Source organism: Spermophilus citellus (genome assembly GCF_964194105.1).
Source record: "Spermophilus citellus genome assembly, chromosome: 2".
Lineage (NCBI taxonomy): Eukaryota > Metazoa > Chordata > Mammalia > Rodentia > Sciuridae > Spermophilus > Spermophilus citellus.
This window is the reverse complement of record NC_138183.1, coordinates 6,243,165-6,265,662: the sequence shown is the minus strand read 5'-3', so window position 1 is coordinate 6,265,662 and position 22,498 is coordinate 6,243,165. Positions and strand designations below refer to the sequence as shown.

The 22,498-nt window shown below is 46.8% G+C and overlaps 1 protein-coding gene across 12 annotated transcripts in view; it reads right to left on the bottom strand.

The window, feature by feature from the left end:
• FNBP1 (formin binding protein 1) overlaps positions 1-22,498 on the bottom strand; it is a 102,746-nt gene that overhangs the window by 18,297 nt on the left and 61,951 nt on the right. For 5 of the 12 annotated variants that reach the window (XM_081279135.1, XM_081279130.1, XM_081279134.1 and 2 more), the window contains exons 7-10: positions 9,406-9,534; positions 7,696-7,842; positions 4,669-4,866; positions 3,559-3,741 (exon numbers count right to left, since the gene is read on the bottom strand). In XM_081279135.1, coding sequence (XP_081135261.1) covers positions 3,559-3,741; positions 4,669-4,866; positions 7,696-7,842; positions 9,406-9,534 — 657 coding nt within the window. The remainder of the gene's footprint in view (positions 1-3,558; positions 3,742-4,668; positions 4,867-7,695; positions 7,843-9,405; positions 9,535-22,498) is intronic. The other 7 variants (XM_081279140.1, XM_081279141.1, XM_081279131.1 and 4 more) reach the window with 3 other exon arrangements.

The window sequence follows — 22,498 nt, the reverse complement described above, 5'->3', positions numbered from 1 at the left end:
ATAAACAAAATTAAAGTAACCACAAGATTGTTCAACCAACAAACGATTGGTATGGCTTTTCAAAATCTTTTGATCATCTTTGATTTTTTTGATGCTACATTTCCATACAACTGACTCTAAAATATGGGGGGGGGGATGTCCATATTTTAGATATAGAAGTCCCTTGCACAGGCCAGGAGAAGAAGTCTTCATTTAAGACCAAAAAACTACACTTTGTAGATTATAAACCAAGGATATACGACTCTCTGGCTTCATTTTTCTTTGACTTACGTGAAGATGAGACAATAGTTAAATGTCTGTGGCATACCAATCTTTGAAGATGCTCAGAAAAACAAAATTTTCTTATATAAACGCCAATGGCTTACAACAAAAAATTCTATCCTGTTTCATCATTCAGAAACAGAATCGATTATGCTAAGAAACGTCTGCACAAGAGCCATACTCTCTGACAGCTGAATCAGCGATTGAGATCTGAGCCCAACAACTGCAAAACGGGAGAAATCAAAAGACATCGGAACCACAGATTTGTTATTCTCCTAGGATACTTTTTCTAATGAAATCATCTTTGGTAGGACAGTCTCAAGTTAAAAGAGGAGAATAAATAAAATGACAGAGACTTCGCCACCTCAGTCCTGAGACTGTGGGTGTCCTTTGGGGACACTGGGCACCTTCTATGCTGAGATGGCTTTGAAGTCAAATCCATTTCCCAAACTTTAGGTTTACATGTTTTGTCTGAACGTCCTGGTATTTCCTTTTTCTTTTACTTTCTTTCCTTTTTCAGTTTCTTCCTAGAGGAATGAGGGGACAGCAAACATGACCCTCACTAAAAATAGTCTGACCAAAATGAGGAAGGAAAACCATTTCTCTACCAGTGCTTCCAGTGCGTATGTGTGTGGTTTGCCCTCAGGAAAGAAAAAAAAAACTAACAGATACTCACTGAGCACAGATGTGAAGAATAAGAAATAAAATTCATTTTGCTGATTATGATAAAAAAAAAAAAAAGAAAGAGGATTTTCCTTTAAGTCATCAAAATAAACCAGTTTCCCGTTCCACTGTTTGGTTTTTAATTATGTTTTTTTTCTAGCTATCTTTTTCTTTTACTTAGGAAAAACTGACGTCCTTGGGTCTTTCCCTCCACTTACTTAGGGATACCATGACACAGATTCAGAAGCCACCTGCAGCGGGGGGTGAGCTGCGGAGAGACGCAGGAGGCAGGTACACACACAGGGGACCATCCAGAGTCCCAAGCCAAGGGCAGACTCTCCAGCTGCAAAGGCAGTGCACTGCGTCTTGGTGAAGGCCTCGGAAGTGCAGCAATGGGTGATGTGTCACGAACTCACAGCTTCGTGGCCCAGCTTGCCTCGCATGCTGGGAGCGCGGCCACGGGGCCGCCCAGCCTAGGCAGCCCAGGAGCTGCCGATTCCTCAGCCAGCCACAATAACAGAGCTCGACTCCGTCCGCCATCCACTCCCAGAGCCACACTCACCTTCAACAGTGCCCCTGGACAGCTTCAGGATATCAGATTTCTAGCTCATCATTTGATATGCGGGGGAACCTTAAAGCAATCTAATTCCAAATTCTGTGCACAAAACCTTGAGATTCTCTCATTAAAAGAACTCTACCTATAAAGAATTGTTGTTTTTGTCCCTTATTATAATAACTAATAGCCTAGTTATCAATCATATATATGACTGACTACACACACACACACACACACACACACACATATATATACTTATGTATCTTAACTTTCTTTTTACATAGAGTACTTTTGTAGACTCAGAGGAATATGGACTGTCAGGTTAATGGTTAACTACTGTCATTCTCTTACAGGTATCCAGCAGATTGATTCAAAATCTGAGCAGGACACTCATCATCCTGAAGCAGTTTTTCTCCAGAATCTCTTCCTGTGCCCATGTGACCCTCCAGAGGAAAGGCCAGAACGTCTGCAGGTTTAGTTCAGCTCTCTGCTGGGCCTGCCTTTACCTGCAAGGCCTCCCACTTTGGCTCTGGGGTGACCTCACTATCAAGCACAGTATGGAAAGAAGTGACCCAACTGGAGATCCCAGGGGAAGGGGAGAGTGAAATCACGTTTGTCCAATCAAGCCTTCCGTTCCAGCCGAGTTTCAGCTCCCCAGGGACCGGATCAGAAAACCCTACTGCATTTGTCAGTGCACTAAATATGGATGTATGGATATTTCCTTATAAGAGATTTCATTATAAGAGACATTTGGGGAAGCATTGGACTAGACCTACCCTTTGGTTTTATTTGGAGGCCTCCGATTACTTTGATCTTTTTTCATAAGCCAAATGGGAATGTAGATTGGATTAGCACATCAGGTCCCGAGGCTCAGACACATGAAATCTCAGTTAGAATGGCAGACCTGAGCTTCAATAAGAGCCTCTGATGCCTCAACCACATTCTGACAGATTCTCCCCGACCGTGTGGTCATGGAATCTCAGACTCTGTAGGCAGATCCCTGGCTTCAAATCCTGGCTCCACATCTCCCAAATTTCACCTCTTTCTGCCTCAATTTCCTGGACAGCAAAGTAGGCAGATATCATGTCTAGAGGGGTGAAAGGTGAGCATTCTCAGAGCACCCAGGAGCGCCACTGGCAGCCAGAGAAATGCAGGTCGAGCACCCCGACCTGAAGTGCTCCCACCAGAGGTGGCTCAGGCTCCACATTTCCCCCCAGATTTTGAAATATTGCATATTCTAAGACATAATGAGACATCCTGCAGGGGGACCCAAGTCTAAAACTGAAATTCATGTGTGTTACGCATATATCTCATACATGTAGCCTGAAGGGACAATATTTCTAGGGTGCTTATGGCTTTTTGGGGTGCTGGGGAAGAAACACAGAGCCTCGAGTGGGCCAGGCAAGTACCCTCCCCCAAAGCCACCAGCCCCTGCACCTGGGTGGTCAGCTTGGAATCTTCACCCGCAGGGCCATGCGGCCACTCAGAAAGCTCCAGAGGTTGAAGCACTGGGTGACTGACTCTGGGTCAGCGATGCCCGGCCTGTGCTGTGCTGGCCTCCCGCACTTAACCGACTCTCATAACTCACTAACATCGCTAACGAAACCGCTGCCGTGACATTTCCCCTTTGACCCCGAGACACAGCTCGAGAGAAGTGGCTCTGTTCCACGTCAGTTCAGGAATTACTAAGCAAATATTTTCTGACTCTATGGCCACTTCCAATTCCTCATCTCACACGTGGTTAGTTTTAGAAACAGAATGGTTCCCTTTTTTGGTGAAATCAAGGTGAAAATGTAACAACTTAGAGACTTTCAAGGGGAAGTGAGGAAAATCCTTTTGAAATGCACTGGACACAGGAAGTGCTGGGGGGCTTTCTCTCTCCCTCTCTGTTCTGTCTCCTTCTTTCCTCCTCTTTCTGTGCTTCTCTCCTTGAACGAGCCCTGATTCGTCTCACCTTTTTTCTGTTTTTGTTGTTATGGGAAAACACAACGAATTCATTCACAAACAGATAAGTTAGGCAGGACACAACGAGCCAGAGACAGTGCGCCAGAGAGACAGGACTCCGGAGCGGAACTTACCCCACGCTTTAGGCTCCTGAAGCAGTGGATTTTGGGTTTGGAGATCATGAACTCGTTGAAGCGATGGGAGAGGGGTTCCTTTTGCTGCTTGGGAGACTGGGGGCCGTTGGGAACAGCAGAGGGTGAGGCAGAGGCCGGGGGAGGAGGGGGAGGCTGATGGGGGGATGTTAAGAGGGACACAAGCTACGTGTGAGAGATGCAGCAGTGACAGAGTAAAACCAGAAAAAGAAGATAAGACACAAAACAAAAATAAACATCAAACGGCATTTGAAATCCAAAGCAAGTCAAACACAAACCATTAAATATTTAGGCCATGGTCCAACAGAAAGCAGGAAGGAATGTCAAATGAAGGACAGGGTGGAAGGGAGAGGGTTAGTCCATGGCGCGCAGAGGCGAAGCAGAGGCACCGAGGGGAAGCCCGTGCGGCTTGCATGCAAACTACAGCTCTCAATGGTTACTCCAAAACCAGCTTAGGGCGGAAGGGGAGATGTGTCTACACCACCTAAACTAACACAGCTTGATGGGAGGAAATGAAAGGCCTTGATGCCAAGGTCGTGGAAACAGCGGGACAAGGTCTTTCTAGAATTAAACAGTCCCTCTAAGGTTAGAGCCGTGGAGCCGCTTCCGTCTAAGCTTATGCGGAGGGAAACGCTGTCATGCACCTATGTTACCACACTACGGAAAGAAAATGGAGAACGTTCATGGAGACACATGTTAACGGGGATTCAAAACCCAGTTATTGCCCGAGGCCACAGGTTTAATCAGACGTGCTGCTAATGGTTATAGAGGTGGCGTCCTCACCCCCGCGCAGGTACCCAGCAGCCTGGGGGGGGGCTAGGAGTGAAAGGGCAAATGCACAGGGACAGGGTCAGTAATCTGTTAGTGTGGGTGACACGGTACAAGTGAGAATGCGTCTGAAATAAGACAGCGGGCCATGGCAGCACTACCACCGACAGCAAGGCGGACCGGATCTAAAGTAGCACTCTAGATTTTTCTTTTTTTTTTTCATTCTGAAACTACAGATTTAATATTTTAATTTTTTTTAAACCTAAAGTTCAAATCTCCACACTTTATCAAATTCATTTTGCACTGGGTCCAAACCACCAGTACCTTATTTTTCTTGATGAACGGCCATAGCTTTCCTTTGGATTTGCCGCCAAATTTGAGCTCGGGCTTGCCGTCTCCTCTGGAATTTGAGAGGCTGTTGTCGGACACGGTGCGTTTCATGGGCTGCGTGTAGTCCTCAAATTCAATGTCTCCGGGGGGCTCAAAGCCTGACTTATAAGCTTCTATTACCAGCTGTGAATCCTGAAATCAAACCACAGACACATCAGCCACGCACAACAGTCCCACCCGGGAACCCCGGCGCCCTCATACGGCGGGATCTAAGAAACCGCGCGCTCCATCTCAGACTTCCAGACACTTCTCCACCCTGGAGGAACAAACCGAGTTAAAAACCACATTGTGAAAAGCAGGGGGAAAAAAAAAAAAAGAAAGAAATCCATGGGCCATGATTACGCAATTCCCTTGATAAACAGAGTAACAGAAAAACCTGGTTCTGGCAGCTTTGGAAGCGATTCGGCACGCGCTAGCCAAGGCCGGAAGAGACCAACTCATTTCTCAGGTCACTGGGTTCAAAGACACTGATCTAGAGCCTGGTGTTCCCTGGTGTAGATATTTGCCCACTAGAACATGAGCCCTCTTCTGGGTCCTCTCTACTGCATTCCCAGCACCCGATGGTCCCAGGGGATCCCCGGGGACAACAGGTGTTTGCTGAATAAATCAATGAACTGAACGTACACTCCACGGCGTGGAACTGTGGGTTCAGCAACTTCCCAGGGAGCCCAGAGCCAGCCGGCGGAGACACAGTTGTAAAGAAGTCACAGCCCAAGCCAAGCGCCGTGCTATAGATGGATGGATTGGCAGATAATGACAGATGGCAACCCAACTCTGTGACCTCACAACAAGGGGAGCTCGGGTTCTTAATGAGATGGGTTCAGCTGGCCATCGCTCTTCTAGCTTATCCTTAAAGTGCAGGTGAGTCGCACTCCCGACGGACTTCCAACCACAGTCACCTGCCTTCTCAGTCCTAAGAGCTGACTGGGCACACTGCCCCCGGACAACAGGCTTCACTGCTTGGCCTCCTGAACAGCAAGAGGTAGCTGTGTGACTAAGTTTGGCCTCTGAGACAGAGGCAGAAGTGCACTGTGTGATCTTAGGAATTCTTCTTAAGGCAGTGACATGAGCCTGTCTCTGGATTCTGTTTTCTGAAATTTGTATGTGATGGCTGGAGCTCCAGGTGCCATACTGGACCATCAGGTAGAAGGTCACATCATTGTGAGCACAACAGCAAAACTGGGAGCTTCGCATCCTCTGATCCCATCTAAGTAATTATTAAACTGTCTCCTCCAACTGCAACGTCACTTCCTGATAAAGTACCTGTCCCCTAGTCCCGTGCCGTTTCTTCCTATCATTCTTTCCTACTTCATCTCTCCCAAAATGCTTGTCGTGTTTACAGTTCCACACACGTTCTCACTTACAGCAGTGCCTGGCACTTGTTAGAAATAAACAGAAGGCAGTGGCGGGCTTCAGAGCAAAGAGCACAGGCTCGGGGCGTCTAATGGACACATTTTGAAAGGGATCTGGGCAAGACTGTAACCACTTTGGGCTCAGGGTTCTTCTCCGTAGGTCACGCTGGGGAGGACAGGCATGGAATGAGGCAGGGGTTCAGTGACACTCAGTGAATCATGTTATAAAAGCACCATGGAGCCAGGCGCAGTGGCCCACACCCACTATAATCCCAGTGATGGAGGAGGCTGAGGAGGAAGGACCCCAAGTTCGAGGCCAGCCTCAGCAACTCGGCAGGACCCGGTCTCAATATAAAACAGTGGCCGAGGGCTGGAGATGTGGCTCTGTGGCCAAGGGCTGGGGATGTGGCTCCGTGGCCAAGGGCTGGGGATGTGGCTCCGTGGCCAAGAGCTGGGGATGTGGCTCCGTGGCCGAGGGCTGGAGATGTGGCTCCGTGGCCGAGCACTTATTGAGCATGTGCAAGGCCCTGGGTCCGTCCCAGCACGCACTAAAAACATGTAGACAGGACCCTTGGATTTAGCAACAAGAATATGAGAAATGATTCTTAGTGACACGGTGGAAAAAGAGGCTCCTATAATGGGGGAAAATTCTAGAATCTGGTGGTGGCTCATCATTTCCCAGATAAAACTAAGCAAGGAACACATCACTCAGACAGACTCTGGCAAAACCGTGGCTGAGGGAAGTCTCCCAGCTCCTAAGAGGAGACCTTACCATCAGGTTCCTTAGATCTTCACGGCTGCCAGACGCCTGTGAGGAGCCAGACCCACACAGAGGGCGTCCATGGTGGAAGGCCATGCTTCCCAGCTCCATCGCGCCCTTACCCCTTGAAAGACCCCCGGACATTACTCCCTGGTGATCACTGAGATGTTCACAGGGTGATCACAGGAAGCCTCATGGAGAGTATTTTTTTTTAAATAGATAAAACCATCAAAGAAAGGTTCAGCTTGGGGGACAGTCGCATCACATCTGGGGAAACGCCGTGGCGTGTGCAGTTATTTAGGAGCATCAACAACTTTTCCCTAAGAATTCAGCTGCCGTCGTGGAAGGAGAAGGCTCAGACTCACTGATTAACAAAAGGGAGACGGGGAAACCCTAAATCACAACAAGACAGAGAAGAAACTCCACCCACCGCCCAGGAGCCCTCTCCCACCAACTGATGGGTCCCAGGTCACTGTTCTTAATGAGAGGATCTTGCCTCCCAGGGAGGCCTAACTATGTCCCTTGTCACAACTGGGGGACCACCACTGGCATCTGGTGCCAAGTATCCTGACAGCCCCCACAAATGCCACTTACAGATTTTCTCAGCCAAATGACAAGAAAATACTTCGACTTAATCCTGTAACGTCACCACCGTCAATTCACCAATGTGTTTTCTGCAAAAGGGATCAGAGCCCGGACCACGCCACGGAGGGGCCCCCTTGAGAGCTCCCCGGGAGGGCTGCTGTGGGAGAGGCCTGGCCACAGAGGAGGTGGTCCTGGCAGATGGAGGAGCCCTGTAAGGGAACCACAGCATGTCACTGTGAACAAAGCCCAAAGCCCGCTGCTTACGCTCTTCTGGTTGATGGCCTCGGCCGCCTTCACTATCCCGTCCAAGCACTTGCCGATGATGGGGATCACCTGCCGGTCCACCTCGGCATACGTCTTCATGGACTCCCCGATCCTCACGATCCGCCTTTCCTCCATCTCTTGGATTTTCTGCAACATCACAGTGTGTTTAAAAAACCTCGGTCCCTGAGGTTCAGGGAAGTTGTTTGGGGCAACACTGTTACCTAAAATAAATCCTCTAGGGGGAAAGGCCTGGAGGTCATGTGTACTGTGCCTCTATACTAGCCGGCTGTATACACACCTGATAAATTGTTAGGCGGCCAAGTGTGTACTTCGCACAATTCCATTCCAATTCAGCAAGAGCCCGTTGTGGTAGTTTATTACTAACATCATTTGGTAACATGCTTCAAACGCCTTCTCCGTTTTTTTTTTTTTTTTTTTTTTTAGTACTGGGGATTGAACCCAGGGGCACTTGATCACTGAGCCACATCCCCAGACCTTTTTTATCTAGAGGCAGGGTGTCACTGAGTTGCTTTGGGCCTCACTGAGTTGCTGAGGCTGGCTTTCAACTCGTGATCCTTCTGTCTCAGCCTCCGAGGCACGAGGATTACAGGTGGGTGCCATGTGCCCAACACGTCTTCTGCATCTTTGATCCCCTATTTTACTCTAGACCAAAAAAAGCTCAGCCCGTGGCTGTCTCAGTGTAACACAGGCTGGAGTAGAACTAGTGTCCCTTCCTTCTTCCACCCGGGTTCTCGTGTGCTGTGGGTGTGGATGCCAACAAGCCATGTTATGTTTTCCTACATCTAGATTTGAAGTCATGAAAGATTCCCCAAATGGAAGAGCATGTACATGTCTCTTCTGATGTGTGTGTGTGTGTGTGTGTGTGAGAGAGAGAGAGAGAGAGACTAGGGATGGACCCAGGGCTAAGTGCCTGCTCTGTGAACACTTTCGCACTGAGCCACACCCCGCCTTCTCTCGTCATTTTTGACAACCTAAAGTAGCCAAAAGAAAACAATCAAAAGGAAAGAATTGTTACTGATTCAGATCCTACAAGTGTGTGGATGTACGCTGTTTTCGTAAGTTGGCATTTTTTGTAGGTAGAATGGTTCTTGTAGCAAAGAACTAAAATGGTCCTTTTAGTTAAGACTGGCACACAAGCACACGCACTCGCGCGCGCGCACACACACAGATACACACACACACACACACACACACACACACATATACACCAACTGCAGGCACAAAGGGGGTTGGCCAAGGCAACTCATTAGTCTTGAGAGTAATTTGATATCTCCTTGCCAAGGGTAGTGGTGCATGCCTATAACCCAAGTGGCTTTGGGGACGTGGAGGGCAAAGGCAGGAGGATCACAAGTTTGAGGCGAGGATCACAAGTTTGAGGCCAGCCTCAGCAACTTAGCAAGGCCTTGAGCAAGCTAGTGAGACCCTATCTCAAAATAAAATTCAAAAGGGGCTGGGAACATGGCTCAGTGGTTAAGCGCCCCTCAGTTCAATTCCTGGCACCAAAATAAATAATTAAAAATAAATTACATCTCGTTCTTATTGCTAGCCAATGCTTGACCTATGATTCTAAAAATGACTCACTGGACATCGAATTACAGAAACACTTAGACCACAGGCCCAGTGGTCCCGATTCCAAGGCGACACGTTTGCACCCAGAGCACGTGTGACAAGGAGGTCCTGAGGCCCCACCTGGAAGATGCTGGGGATGTGGGTGTGGTAGTACTCGTGCTGCTCCTGGTTGAACTTCTGAAGGCTCGACGAGTAGTCTGCCTTGCTGTCCTCTGCCATCTGGTGACGTATCTGAGCTTGCTGCCGAGCCTGAGGGCCAAAATGAGGACACACACACGTTTATGCATGAAAAAGAAGGAAAAAGACCTTGAACTGCACACCTTAGCCGAAGTCACCCCAAGTGGCTGGATTTCTCAAGTGCTGTTTTTTTTTTTTTTTAATCTTGAACATGAATCTACTTTAGGTAAAGAGCGTGCACCCCAGTGTCACAGACCCCACTCCGTGGCTCACCGTGGCTCGCAGGTGCCGGTTTGACCAGTGCTCCCTCCCTATGGTCTGCTTTTGGGCCAGTTCTTGTTTTCAGGCCCCCCGGGATGATTCCTGTGGGAACCTCGGCTCACGTGTGTGTATAGACATCAAATGTGCATTTGTTTTAAATTTTGGAGGAGGGGAGCAGGAACCCATACATTAAAGTCCAATTCCCACAGGTTTCATGAACTAAGAAAGTGTGGGAACCTCGGAGACTGTGGACCCGAAAATGCTTCACCCGTTTTCAGTGCCTACGTTCAAGAAGCAATAATAACGCACCTTGTTCTGCTTTCTACGGCTTTTCTTGGGTGGGGGTGTGTTAGTTTGTGTTTTATCATTTTACTTTTCTCCAAAAAAAATTAATAAGACACTTGATAAGTGTGAGCCGGGTGCAGTGCCTCATGCCCCTGGTCCCGGCAACGTGGGGCTGAGCAGGCGGGTGGCTGAGCCCAGGAGTTGGAGGTGCCTGGGCAGCACAGGGAGACCCGGGCTCAAAAAATGAACGCACGATGCTAAAAAGAACCAACAAAAACCAACATATACATTGTCACTCTCTTTGAATCCATATTTTGGTTGATCGCATACTTGAAAAGGAAGGGTAGCCGTTTACAAGTGGCAGAATCGATTCTTGTGTGTGTGATGGGAATGGGACCCAGGACCTCCAGGGCGCCCAGCACTTGCCACCACGGAGTGACATCCCCAGGTCCAGGATGGATTTTAAAGCTCAAACCAGATGGTGTGCCCACCCTAAGGCCTCCCCACACAGGAGCCGTGGTACTGCTAATCCCCCTGCGATGCACGCAGCCTTTAGAGGTGATTTGCTAACACCATCCCGTGACACCGACCCAATCCGGGGTCCCCTGGCGGAAGCCCACCCCCTGCCTGGGGGAGCCGGCTGGGCAGGGGCCTGGCGCGCTCTCTCTGGGCCAAACGCAGCAGGAGAGGCTCTGCTCCAGCACGGCTGCTGTCTACCTGTTTTTATTTTGTTTCACTGAACAAATATGACAGACGATTCAGACCAAGAGTGACAGAAGGTACACACAAAGGAGGTTCAGACGTGAACACACAGAGGAAGCCTCAAGCCGTCGGCCCCACTTTCTGTATGACGCAGGCACCCTCCCCTGGGCGGACCTGGAGCCCACTTCCACCCTGCAGTTCCCCCACCCCCTCTGCAGACCGCAGAGAGCCAAGGTGGCAATTCACAGTTACTTCCTTTACAGTGACAACGTTTCCCATCAGTTTCCTGATTATCTGGGGCATTTGGTTGGTGAGGCCAGAGGGCCTCTCACTTTTATCGACTTCTCATTTAGCCTTGGCTGGTTCCTACTCTTTATTGGTGGCCTGTGACCCCCCTCCTGGCCATATGCTGTGGCTTCCGTTCCTACTCGTCCACCAGTAATGGAAGAATGGAGGCCCCAAATGCTCATCTCCACCTACCTCCAAACCCCACCCCGGTGCGAGGTGGCTCCTCCTTGAAACAACAGCTTCCCCTCTGTGAAGGCCATCTGGCCCTTTACAAAAAGCACTTTTAACTCCTTCAATGACCTTTGGTTTCATCATTTATCATTTCGCTCCGAATATTAAAAAAAAAAAAAAAAACCACGGGAATTCCCACCCAGACCTCAGACTTCTAAAACCCTCTCTGGTTCCACACCTTCCTCAGAAAGCCCCAGGAAACTCCACAGGGAGTCTCCTCCCCTCTTCTATAAGGAACAGGGCGACTAAGGAGAGAAGTGAGTCCCGCTTATTTTGGAGAAGTGATTCTCCTTTGTGGAATTTTACAACAGCCCAAGTTCTGGAAGAGAGTCAGGATATCATTTATACAATACGTATAAGTGTGCGCACGCGCACACGCACACGCGCGCACTGGAGCAGACTGCAGCTCCCTGGCGATACACCCACTGTGGCTGCGTGGCATATTTTCCTGAGAGCCGACCAGAGGTCCCTGGCACCGGGTGGGTGGGAATGACTGTGCTCTCCTCCTGCCGGCCCCCACTAGCAGTCAGCCTCCCTGGGTAATTGCTTTGTAAGCTCATTAGCTCTCAGGAGTTTCTCAGTGCCCTTTACCCAGCCTGCACCCAGCAACCCTGGAACATAACTGGGGACCACGAGGTGGGAACTGCAGAGCCTCTGGGTAAGGAACAGCAGGTCACACTCCAGCCTGGAGGGTCAGCAGAGAAGAAAACACGCCTTGGGCACAGCGGCGGCCCACTTGTATGTGACAAACTCCCTCTGGGACTCTTTCTCCACTGCAAAGGCTGGGATGTAAGATTACAAAAGCCTGTTTCTACAAACTTGCCTGCTCACTCTCCCTCCAAGCCCGGGGGAATGTTTCAGCAGAGCCCTGTCCTGGCAGAATTCCGCAAAGCCACCGAGGAGGAGCGGCCGTCTTGCTCTGCCCCGTGTCCAGTGTCCAGCTCTGAACCTCGGGCCTAGGGATGTGCTTGCTATTCAGTGTTCTCCCCAAGCTAAAGAAAGTCTATTTTTGTTTAGTAAGCTTTTCTGTTTATTCTACAGTGGAATTTCAAAGTCTCCAAAACTCGTGTTGAGTCACTCAGTCATTATCACAAACATATTTTAAAAATTATCTTTGAGGGCTGGGGCTGTAGCTCAGGGGCAGAGTTTGCCTCCCATGTGGAAGGCACAGGGTTCGAGCCTCAGTACCACATAAAAGTAAAATAAAGATATTGTGTCCACCTACAACTAAAAAAAATTTTTTTTTAAATTATCTTTCAAAGTACTTTCAAAAATGCATCTGGATTGGGCTGGGGTTGTGGCTCAGGGTTAGAGTGCTCGCCTAGCAGGTCTGAGGCCCTGGATTTGATTCTCAGCACTATATAAAAATAAATAAAGGTATGTGTCCATCTACAATCAAAAAATAAACATTTAAAAAATTTTTTTAAAAATGCATCTGGAGTAACCGTGAGGTCACTTGATTTTACAGACTGCATCTCCCGGAGTCTGAGGCTAAATGGAGATTACAAGACTCTCTGTGGCTCACCTCTTTGTAAATTGGTCTAAAAATAGCAACTATTATCTCAAAGAGATACAGTATTTCCATTCTAAACCACAGCATAGGTTATTTCTTTAAGCAAAATTTCCCATTCTAAAAATAAGAAGGACTGCCTCTTTGAAGACACCAGGACAGCCGTGTACTCGGGGTTGGTGAGTTGGTTTTGCAGTTTTTTTAAAAAAAATCTTGGAATTTAGAGATAACATTCTAAAAAGCCCAAAAGGCCTGCAGTTGCCTGTGAGTGTAAGTCACAGACATCTCCGAGTGAGATTTTGACCCCTTCTGTTGTCCATCAGGAAGACTGAATTTAAACTTTACACTCTCTTTGACAACCCCCAGGAATCCCCCAGACATGTCCAGACAGACCTAAGTGTGCACTGGCGGTGAGACGCGCTTCTTGGTGATTCTTAACACAGGTGGCATTAAAACTGACTGCCTGAAGGGCCACAGGAGTGGCTGCTGAATCGAAACCCCACTGCAGCCCAAGACGCCCGTCTCAATGAGTTGGTCGTAATCCACTTAGTTAGCTAATTTTAGATTTTTAGCGTGGCCAAAAAGTGTAGTTATTTCCTGTTTAATTCAATATGACTCTTTCTTTAGTAGTTCAAAATATTAAGGAGAAAAATAACTTCTGGCTCAGTCTCAGGGATCATGACTAGAGAATCGGGGTGCACAAAGAAACCTGCTCACTTTCATGTGGGGAACACTGCTTACAAAGTGTGCCCCTGGGCGCTGTTCACAACTGCCTACGGCGTTTGATCTTATAACAAAACGAGCACATATGGACTGGCTCCATTTATACATTGACTGAACGTGTAAATAGTGAGACTGAACACTGAGCCAGGTGGCGGACCCCTGAGATCCCCCAACTTGGGAGGCTGAGGTGGGAGCCCCGCTGCACCCAGGAGTTTGAGACCAGCCTGGGCAACAGGCTGTGCCCCCAAACCCTCATGAATACACTAGATTCTCCAGGATTTGTCAATGATTAGGAGTCACACTGATTTTTTTTTCCCCTCAAAGAGGAGAGAGAGAATTTTAATATTTATTTTTTAGTTTTCAGCAGACACAACATCTTTGTTGGTATGTGGTGCTGAGGATCGAACCCGGGCCGCACGCATGCCAGGCGAGCGCGCTACCGCTTGAGCCACATCCCCAGCCCGGGAATCACACTGATTTTACCCTAGTCTTTGACCCAGCAGTTCTACTTCTGGGAATTTATCTTACTGAAATGACTTTAAGTGGGCACCAAAGCTACCCGCCATCACGAGGTTTATGACAACTAAAAATTTTAAATAATAATCAGAAACCAACGTCAGCAATTTGATTGGTTAAATAATACGATGGGCTCATGTGTAGCCTATTTAAAAATATAAAAGAGGGCTGGGGCTGGGGCTGGGGCTGGGGCTGGGGCTGGGGCTGGGGCTGGGGCTGGGGCTGGGGCTGGGGCTGGGGCTGGGGCTGGGGCTGGGGCTGGGGCTGGGGCTGGGGCTGGGGCTGGGGCTGGGTGGTAGAGCGCTTGTCTAGCACCCGGGAGGCACTGGGTTCGATCCTCAACACCACGAAAAAATAAATAAATAACAATAATTCCTGAAAAGAGCGATTAAGGAAGATTTTACTTTGCCAAAAAGATGGGTAAAAGATACAAATTCTAAAGCTAAAGGCCAGAAACAGTCAAAGGACAAGAAAGCCTGGCCTGCCTTTGTGGTTCAGCTAAAAAAAAAAAAAAAAAAGAAAAGAAAGAAAAGAGGGGCTGGGGATGTGGCTCAAGCGGTAGCGCGCTCGCCTGGCATGCGTGCGGCCCGGGTTCGATCCTCAGCACCACATACCAACAAAGATGTTGTGTCCGCCGAGAACTAAAAAATAAAAATATTAAAAATTCTCTCTCTCTCTCTCTCTCCCCCCTCTCTCACTCTCTCTTTAAAAAAAAAAAGAAAGAAAGAAAAGAGAAGCTTTGAAAAGCTCATATAGTAGGAGGGATGCTAATAAAGAGAGGAAAGAAAAAGCTCTTTGTTCAGAGCAATGTTGTTGTGTGATAAATGGCATTGTTTAAATTTCCAGCAAACTGTTACATCTAGAATACATTTTCAAGTTCAAAACTAAGAATGCATTTAAAAATTCCTGTTCAGCTAGAGTGCTGGCAGTTTGTGTTGGAGACTTCCAGGCCAGGAGCTTGCCAAAACAATGAGTCTGTCTTTGATAAATTATAAGGGCAGCTAAAATACAAAACAGAGAAAAACTTCAAAATAAGTTAACCAAAGAAATGTGCTTAAGATATTCCAGCAATTTCCTGTTTTTTTTTTCTTTTTCTTTTCTTTTCTGTTTTTTTTTTTTTTTTTTTTTTTAAGTCTTTCAACTTTCTATCCCAGTATTGTAGGATACTTTGGAGCAATCCCTGAAATAGGAGAAGAGAGAGAGATAGCAAGTGAGGCCAGCATCTCAATCCCCAGGGGCCATTCACTTGCTAAACAGGGCTAAGAAAAGGCCTCTGTCTCTCTGTACCCTGGTGGCCTAATTTGAAAAGCAGAACTTTCAAGATCTATGTGCTCAAGGTGAGTGGCAATTTTGCTTGCTGCAAAAGCTTAGGCTGATACTCGGTGAGGTTGGCATAGCCCCAAGGTGGGCTCCGGGACCTTGGTGAGGCAGAAATCACTCTCCAAGACCTCACCTGCGCCCCAGTTTCTCCTTCTGATAGGTTTGCAATTGAAACCTTTTCCCCTTCTCCTTCTCTCCTTAATAACCCCAGACCACAATACTCACAAGGGTTCATAAACACATAGCTCAAGATAACAGGCTGCATATTCTGGCTGAAGCCTTCCCGCCCCCGCCCCCCTGTGGTGCTGGGCATTGAACTCGGGGACTTGTGCATGCAAGGCAAGCACTCTATCAACAGAGCTATGTCCCCAGCCCATTCTGGCTAAAACTTAATGTCCACTGATCACCATTCTCTGTTGCTGGGGTTAATAAAATTACATATGTAATTATATTAACAATTAAATTATACTTGTAATAATAAAATATGCAATTACATTACTACTTATATGTTAATATGATTATATAGATATAATTCCCAGACATAATACTCAAATCACTTTGTAAATGCAGTTCTAGACAAGATATGTTCCTTAGGACAACAAGAAGATTATTTGTGTTATATAACTCAGGGGAAAAAAATGAAAATGCCGTAATTCTCTTTCTGAAGGTATTTGGTGATAGGTTAGCAGCCATTCACCCTTAGTGTCCAAGTCACAGTGGATGTTTGATCAAAAACATGTTTAGCCAGGCACAGTGGCGCATGCCGGTAATCCCAGAGACTCTAGGGGCTGTCGCTGGAGGATCCCAAGTTTGAGGCCAGCCTCAGTGATTTGGTGAGACCCTACCTCAAAAATAAAAAAATAAAAAGCTGGGCACGGTGGTGCACACCTATAATACCAATGGCTCAGGAGGCTGAGGCAGGAAGATCACAAGTTCAAAGCCAGCCTCAACAACTTGGTGAAGCCCTAAGCAACTCAGAAAGGCCCTGACTCTAAATAAAATATTTAAAAAGGGCTGGGGATGTGGCTCAAAAACATTTAATACTAAAAATCTCACCCGTTTTTTCAGTAATGTACTGTCAATGACACCAAGATGCAGGAGTTCCAGCCTTCTTCTATCTTAACCTCAGTGTATTTTTCTGATTCTCTAAGCTGGATGATGCCTAGCAAAGATCCTAGGGACCATAAAAATGGCCAGGAAGCTTTTCTGGGTCTCAGGCTCTGGAGTGGAGTGGGGAAAGTGTCCTCCTGTGCACAAGGCCTCATGCCTGTGCATGCTACACAGATGGCCCAGCATGTCCATGCCAAGAAATTAGCATATGAATGAGTTCCAGGTGGTCTGGCAGAAACAAAATAAAACCTTGCTGAGGGGATACTTCCACAACCCTGAACTTGATGGGACTCCCAGATAAAATATCATCTCCTGTTGAAGATAGGCTCCTACCAAAAAAAAAAAAAAAAAAAAGAAAAGAAAAAGAAAATAATAATGCACAGGGAAATAAATTACCAGGAGTACTGACCCGATGGAGAGAACACGATCACCAGGAGAATCTGAACCAACAGGACAGTTTGAAAGGGATTATAAACAAGAACATTTAAAAAAATTAACGAAATAAAAGACCCAAGAGAAACAAGAAAATAAGATGTTATAAAGATTGGGCATATCTGAAAACAGTGAAACTTCTAGAAATGAAAAACATAGTTGTTGGAAAAACAATTTGAGACAAGAGTCTCTGTGTTGCCCAGGTCAGCTTCCAACTCCTGGGCTCCAGCGACCCTCCTGCCTTGGCCTTCTCAATAGCTGGGGTTACAGGTGTATATTGCTGTGCCTGGCTCAGCAGTCGAAATGTAAAAACTCAGTAGATAAGTTGAGAAAACAACACGAGAAGTTGCACAACCATCTAATACGGATCTCAGAACGAACAATTTGAGAAAATAAAATTGAGAGTAATTTTGGAGAGTTAAAATGTTTTGAAATTTTCCTATACTTATGAGAGGAATACATACTCAAGGAATCCTAAGCAGAGTAAATAAAAAAACAAAAAGTCTGTACTTTGAAATGCCACTGCGATGCCACAGAACATCAAAGGCAAATATAAGTGCTTCATATTAAAAGAACAAAGTCCAGTGTCCACCACGGAGTGCAATTAAGTGGACAGCCAACTTCCCAAGAGGGACAACTGACAATGGAAGACAATGAAATCATAATTTTCAAGTTATAATTTTATTTAGAGAAAATAATTGTCAGCCTAGAATGTGATACCTAGCTAAACTATCTCATTAGCATAAAAACAAAATAAAGTGAGTTCCCACAAGTGAATACAATTTACCACTCACAATACTTCATGTAAAAAAAAAAATTAAGACTCTCACTCAAGAAGGAAACTTAACTCACAAAGGGGTAATAATGCCGGAAGTACCCTGGCCCTGCGTTATCACACGGTTATCTGCCACTGTGTGGACAGACGGTGGACAGTTAACCCCTTGAGAGCCAACCTGGGCCTCCTCATCCAGCTCAGTACTCACTTCTCCTTACTGGACTCTGACCTGAGGCGAGTGCTGATTACTGTCCCTCGGATTAAGCCAATCCGCCAGTTTCCCTGTGTCTAGCTCACTAATGGCTGTCACCCGCCTAGTTCTGCAAGCAAGAGCAGGGGCTGGTGGCAGCTCATGGAGCAGAACCAGCAGTAAAGCCCTGTGGGAAATGGAAGAGCAATGAACCTGAGGCACAGAAACATTTCTGCCACATGCAGAGGGGCCACGTTAGGGAACGTAATCAAACATTCCATAACCTCGCCCTTGGTATGGATAAAGGGATACAAGAACAAGGAGGTGAGCTCACACCTTGGGAAACAGAGGACCCGGAGCCAGTGTGCTTTCTGAGGAACAGGTGCTTCACCCAGGTCAATCATCCTGCCGTTGGGCTTCGGATACCCTTCACAAGGGCTCCCTCTCACCTCTGCAGGTAGACAGACCCACCAGGCCTCGTTGGACCTGCAGGAGGTGCCCGCCGTCCACCTCCCTCGGCCCTGGGAGGACCCCCCTCTGCCAGCTGCCGGCTCTCTGTTCCACCTTCTCCACTTTCACTTGTCCTTCACATTCAAGTCCCAGTTCCCCCCGGGCTTCTTCCACCGTCTTTCATCCACACAGACTGTTTCGGATGAGAATCCACGAGCCACTTTGTGCCACTGGGTGTTTCCTGGGCCTAGAACCAAGCGATTTCATCTATGATGCACTTCATTAAAAAAAATGATATTTTTTTCCAGCGCTGGAGACTGAGCCCAGGGAAGTGCTCTCCCACTGAGCTACATCCCAGCCCTTCGTGAAGCTGCACCGTGAGACAGGGCCTTGCTAAGCTGCCCGGCTTGCCTGGGCCTTGCCATCTGCAGGGATGACGGGTGTGTGCGACCGGCTTGGTGATCTCTTTAACTGCGATTGCTCAGATCACATTCACCACCTGATTTGCAGGGGACACGAGATTTTCCCCAGGTGACTCAGTGTTCCCCATCTCTCCATCTCGTCATTGCTTGCTGACTAGGGTCCTCACAAAACGTACCTGCTATAATCCTGCTGAAGTTATGCACAATGCAAACAAAGAAAACGCTTGTTGAAGGCCTAGAATGTCCCAAAATGTACTCAACTGATTACCAGTAGATCACAGGGGGAAAACAAGGACAGAGAAGCCGGAAGTAGTGCAAGAAGGACCCAAAATGTAAAAGGTGAGAACACGGTCGACAAGGACTCGCGGTCCAAAAACAGTCTACCCCCTTACACACCTCACATACCCCGAAACCTCAGGCCTTGGGGTGCTCGGCCATGTTCCTAGATGAGGGACTGGGAAACAGGCTCAGAGATGGAGTCATGGACCTCAGGCGGTACCATTCACAGGGGGAGAAACCAGGCTCCATCCCACTCCTAGGCGATAACTAGGATGGGAATCAGCTCGTGGCCAGCCCAGACCACTTGCTGTCAAAGAAAAGTGAAATACTTTATCAAATGAGTCACAGTAGAAAGCCTTACACCAGCTGGGGACAGGACATGAGGGCTCAGAGCTCAAGCCACACACACAGACCCACACAGAAACCTCACTCCCACCCCCGGATGGAGGCTTGAGAATGACTTATGGTCTCCCTCTTCAGCCTTGGTATTTCTGCACCCTGACAGACAAGCTTGTTAGCAACCGAGCTTTCAGGAGGAAACATCCTCTCCACAGATGCGACTGTTCACGGGATAAACAAACAACAGTGTCTTTTCTAGAGGCTCTTGAATTCAACGTTGCTCCACTTACAAAAAAAATAGTGAGAGCAACAATATCCTTTATATATATATATATATATAATATATATATATATATATATATATATATAATATATATATATATATATTATATATATATATATATAATATATATATATATATATATATATATTCTCTTCTTAATTCTAACCACTTTTCACTTGTTGTAAATGAAAAGCACTTTTAACTTTTTAACTTTCAAAGATTAAGCTGCTGTGGTTGCAAAATTTATTTCCTGCGTTCATTCGAACCACTTCCTCTTTTGTTTTCTAAATTGTTACAGTGAACAAATCCCTTCAGAGAATTAGTCAGACATTTTATATAAAACAGAAATTTGGGGGAAGCACTAAAGATATTCCCATGTTCAATAAAGATGTCAACCTAGCAGTTACAGCAGGCCAACAACAAAAAATTGAACAGTACAATTCCATATACGTACAAGAACTGAAGTAGACATCTTGCTGGAGACCATTTCCCCAAATGGTAAAAAAATTTAACACTGTGCTGTTCAGCTGGCTCCTGCTCTTCCTGCCTGGGCTTCAGTCCCCAAAGCTGATCCCGAGGGAAGGGAACGTCCTAAGTACTGCACCCATCTGTCCTGAGATGATTATCTGACTGTCAGTAATCTCTGAAACCAGAGGCCATCTTTCTTGCCTCCCACTGGCATAGATTCTGCATCCTTTATCTTTCTCTTTAAAAGTATTCGATTAAATAATCCATCACACATAAAAAGTACCTGTACATTTTATTCTGATTATGGGGCTGGGGTGTAACTCTGTGGCCCACTGTGTATCACCCTGTGAGAGACCCTCAGTTCCACCTCCAGCACCAAAACCAAACCCAAACAAAAAAGTCTGAGATCTCACCTTTTTATCTTAGAATTCTACCTTTATCCTCCAGGGACTGGGGGCTATCATTCTACTTCCCAACAGGGAATCCTACAGAGAATCTAAAATCTAACAATGGTCAGAACCAAGGACTTGAACAAGTCCTAATATCACACAAAAACAGGATGTCCACTCCCAGGGAAATTGATACACTCGTTTGTGCTCATGGTCAGGGTATTAATGTAACTTTTAAAACATTTCCTCAAAGTGGTTTATATAACAAAAAGTCAAGGTTAAGCCAGGAAAATAAAAAAGGCAACCTCTCACATCGTAGAGAGAATTCTCCTGGCTAGTTAACTCTCAGGATCACATGAATCCCAGTGGAGAAGCCACATGAACTTTTCGTGGCCAAAACTGGTCATAAATTGCGATTCCTGCCATAGAGGAACCACACACTTCAAGTAAAACCGAAGCTACCAGAAAAGGAAGAAACGGACTCGGGAGTTTCAGAAAACACAACTTGAAGTCAACTAACAATTTCTGTAGCTGCCGTCACCACGCACTCGCTGCACTTTCTGTTAGACAATATCCTATTTCTCGTTTAGAAATTATGTAAGAGCAGCAGTCACGAGGCAGGGCAAATCGGAGAAAGGGTCATTCATTGCCCGTCGTGGATGAACCCAGTTTAATGCATGCATTTAGAAAACACTGTTCTCTCTGTTCAGAAATATTAGTTCACATTCCATTCATTTTGATAACCTTTTCCTTTCTCATCCCAACTAGCCAGCTGCGGCACCGTCAGAACACGCACATGAGGGGCTGCCTCTCCTCCCGGCTTGACCGCACTGCCTCAAGCACAGTGAAGGACAAACCCTGACCTCAAAGTCCCTGTCACCAGATGCCACTCAGGAGTTGTGCAAGGGGCAAACGGGAAAGTTCCCGCACGGCAAACTAAGCATTAGGAAGAAAATAAGAGGCAAGTTCTTTAAAGGAAAGAATTGTGTGATCATCCCATAAAAATACGAGAAAGTAAAAAAATAAATAAAACATTTGAACACACCCACAGAATTGTGTGATCCTAGGTTGGCATGTCTGCCACCCCCATCCCTTGCCAGCAGACAGCATTACAAGTGAGGGGCTGACCATGACCCAATGCCTGACCACTTAGGAATTCCATCAAGTAAGAATTAGGGTCGGGGATAGAGCTCAGAAGTAGAACGCTTGCCCAGCACATGTGAGGTCCTGGATTCAACCCCAGGACCTCACACAAAAGACAATCAGATCAATAAGTCATGATTCATAAGAATTTCATAAAAAAAAAAAAAAGAGCCGGGCAGGGTGGCACCTGCCTGTAATTCCAGTGACTCAGAAGGCCAAAAACGGGAGGATTGCAAGTTTATAGCCAGCCTTGGCAACCGAGTGAGACCCTGCCTCAAAATAAAAATAAAAAGGGCTGGGGTCATGGTTCAGTAGTTAAGTGCCCCTGGGTTTGACCCCTGGGGGACAGAGGGAGAGTCAGAAGGTCACACACCAAGGGGCGAGGGTATTTACCTCTAGCAGGGCCTGGCATGGCAAAGAACACTTTAGCTTACAGTGTTTTTTTTTTTTTTTTTTTTTTAAGAGAGAGTGAGAGAGGAAGGAGAGAGAGAATTTTTAATATTTATTTTTTAGTTCTCGGCGGACACAACATCTTTGTTGGTATGTGGTGCTGAGGATCGAACCCGGGCCGCACGCATGCCAGGCGAGCGCGCTACCGCTTGAGCCACATCCCCAGCCCAACTTACAGTGTTTTAATTGTTTACAGGAGACATATTTGAGTAAGAACAGGCACGGTTTATTTTTCCATGTTCCCTGGTAATCAATCCTTTGACTTGTCAACATCACAAACTGGATAGCAAGGACTCTCTTTCCCATCTGGCTATCAGGGGTGCGGTGGGGTGGGGGTGAAGCGTCTGTTTTTATCTTCAGGTTCAGTGCCTGGGTCTTGAGCCACAAGATGACCTGTTCCAACACGTATTGGTTCCTTCGCAGACCCAGATTAACTAACTCCAAATTCTCAAGTCCTTTGAAGTCTTCAG